Source organism: Trichinella spiralis, assembly GCF_000181795.1.
Source record: "Trichinella spiralis strain ISS 195 chromosome Unknown Scfld2, whole genome shotgun sequence".
NCBI classification, from domain to species: domain Eukaryota; kingdom Metazoa; phylum Nematoda; class Enoplea; order Trichinellida; family Trichinellidae; genus Trichinella; species Trichinella spiralis.
Genome location: NW_003526941.1, coordinates 3964052 through 3964837, shown reverse-complemented (window position 1 = coordinate 3964837; position 786 = coordinate 3964052). Strand labels below are relative to the sequence as shown.

The 786-nt window shown below is 40.5% G+C and overlaps 1 protein-coding gene across 1 annotated transcript; it reads right to left on the bottom strand.

Annotated features, from left to right (window-relative positions):
- Window positions 1–387: 387 nt before the first annotated feature.
- Tsp_03360a (hypothetical protein) lies at window positions 388–447 on the bottom strand (the record flags this gene model as incomplete). The annotated part of the gene is made up of 1 exon (XM_003379658.1): window positions 388–447. A coding segment is annotated over one exon (60 nt), but the record flags the coding sequence as incomplete, so codon positions are not given.
- Between the last annotated feature and the right edge of the window lie 339 nt (window positions 448–786).

Below are 786 nucleotides of genomic sequence, written 5' to 3'. Positions count from 1 at the left end.
AAATTTCGAAATTTTTGAAATTTAGCCCTAGGCGTCGCTCGGGCTATGCCCCAGGGCAAATAAAAATTTGCATATTCCCGCAGGCTATCCCCCAGGCAATTTTTAGCACAATATTTGCCCTAAGGAGGTTTTTATGCAAATTTTTAATCGCCTCAGGGTAATATGCAAATTTTTTTTGCCCTCAGGCTACGCCTGGGGCTATGCCTCAGGCAATTTTTTGAAAATTTCGAAATTTTTTGAAATTTAGCCCTAGGCGTCGCCTCGGGCTATGCCCCAGGGCAAATAAAAATTTGCATATTCCCGCAGGCTATGCCGAAAGCATTTTATTGCACAATATTTGCCTTTAGGGATATGAAAATTTGCATATTACCCCTAAGCGGTTAAAATTCAGGCCTTTCTTTCTACTTGCCTAACTGTACTTACAATTTGTTCTGCAATACCCGGACTCTCCACTTACACTTACCTGTACTTTTATTTTAAAGCATTTTACTTACCTTTTATCCACTTACCTCTTCGTTATCGTACTTACCTCTACGCTATCCTACTTACCTTTTATCCACTTACCTCTACGCTATCCTACTTACCTTTTATCCACTTACCTCTACGCTATCCTACTTACCTTTTATCCACTTACCTCTACGCTATCGTACTTACCTTTTATCCACTTACCTCTACGCTATCGTACTTACCTTTTATCCACTTACCTCCACGCTATCGTACTTACCTTTTATCCACTTACCTCCACGCTATCGTACTTACCTTTTATCCACTTACCTCCACGCTATC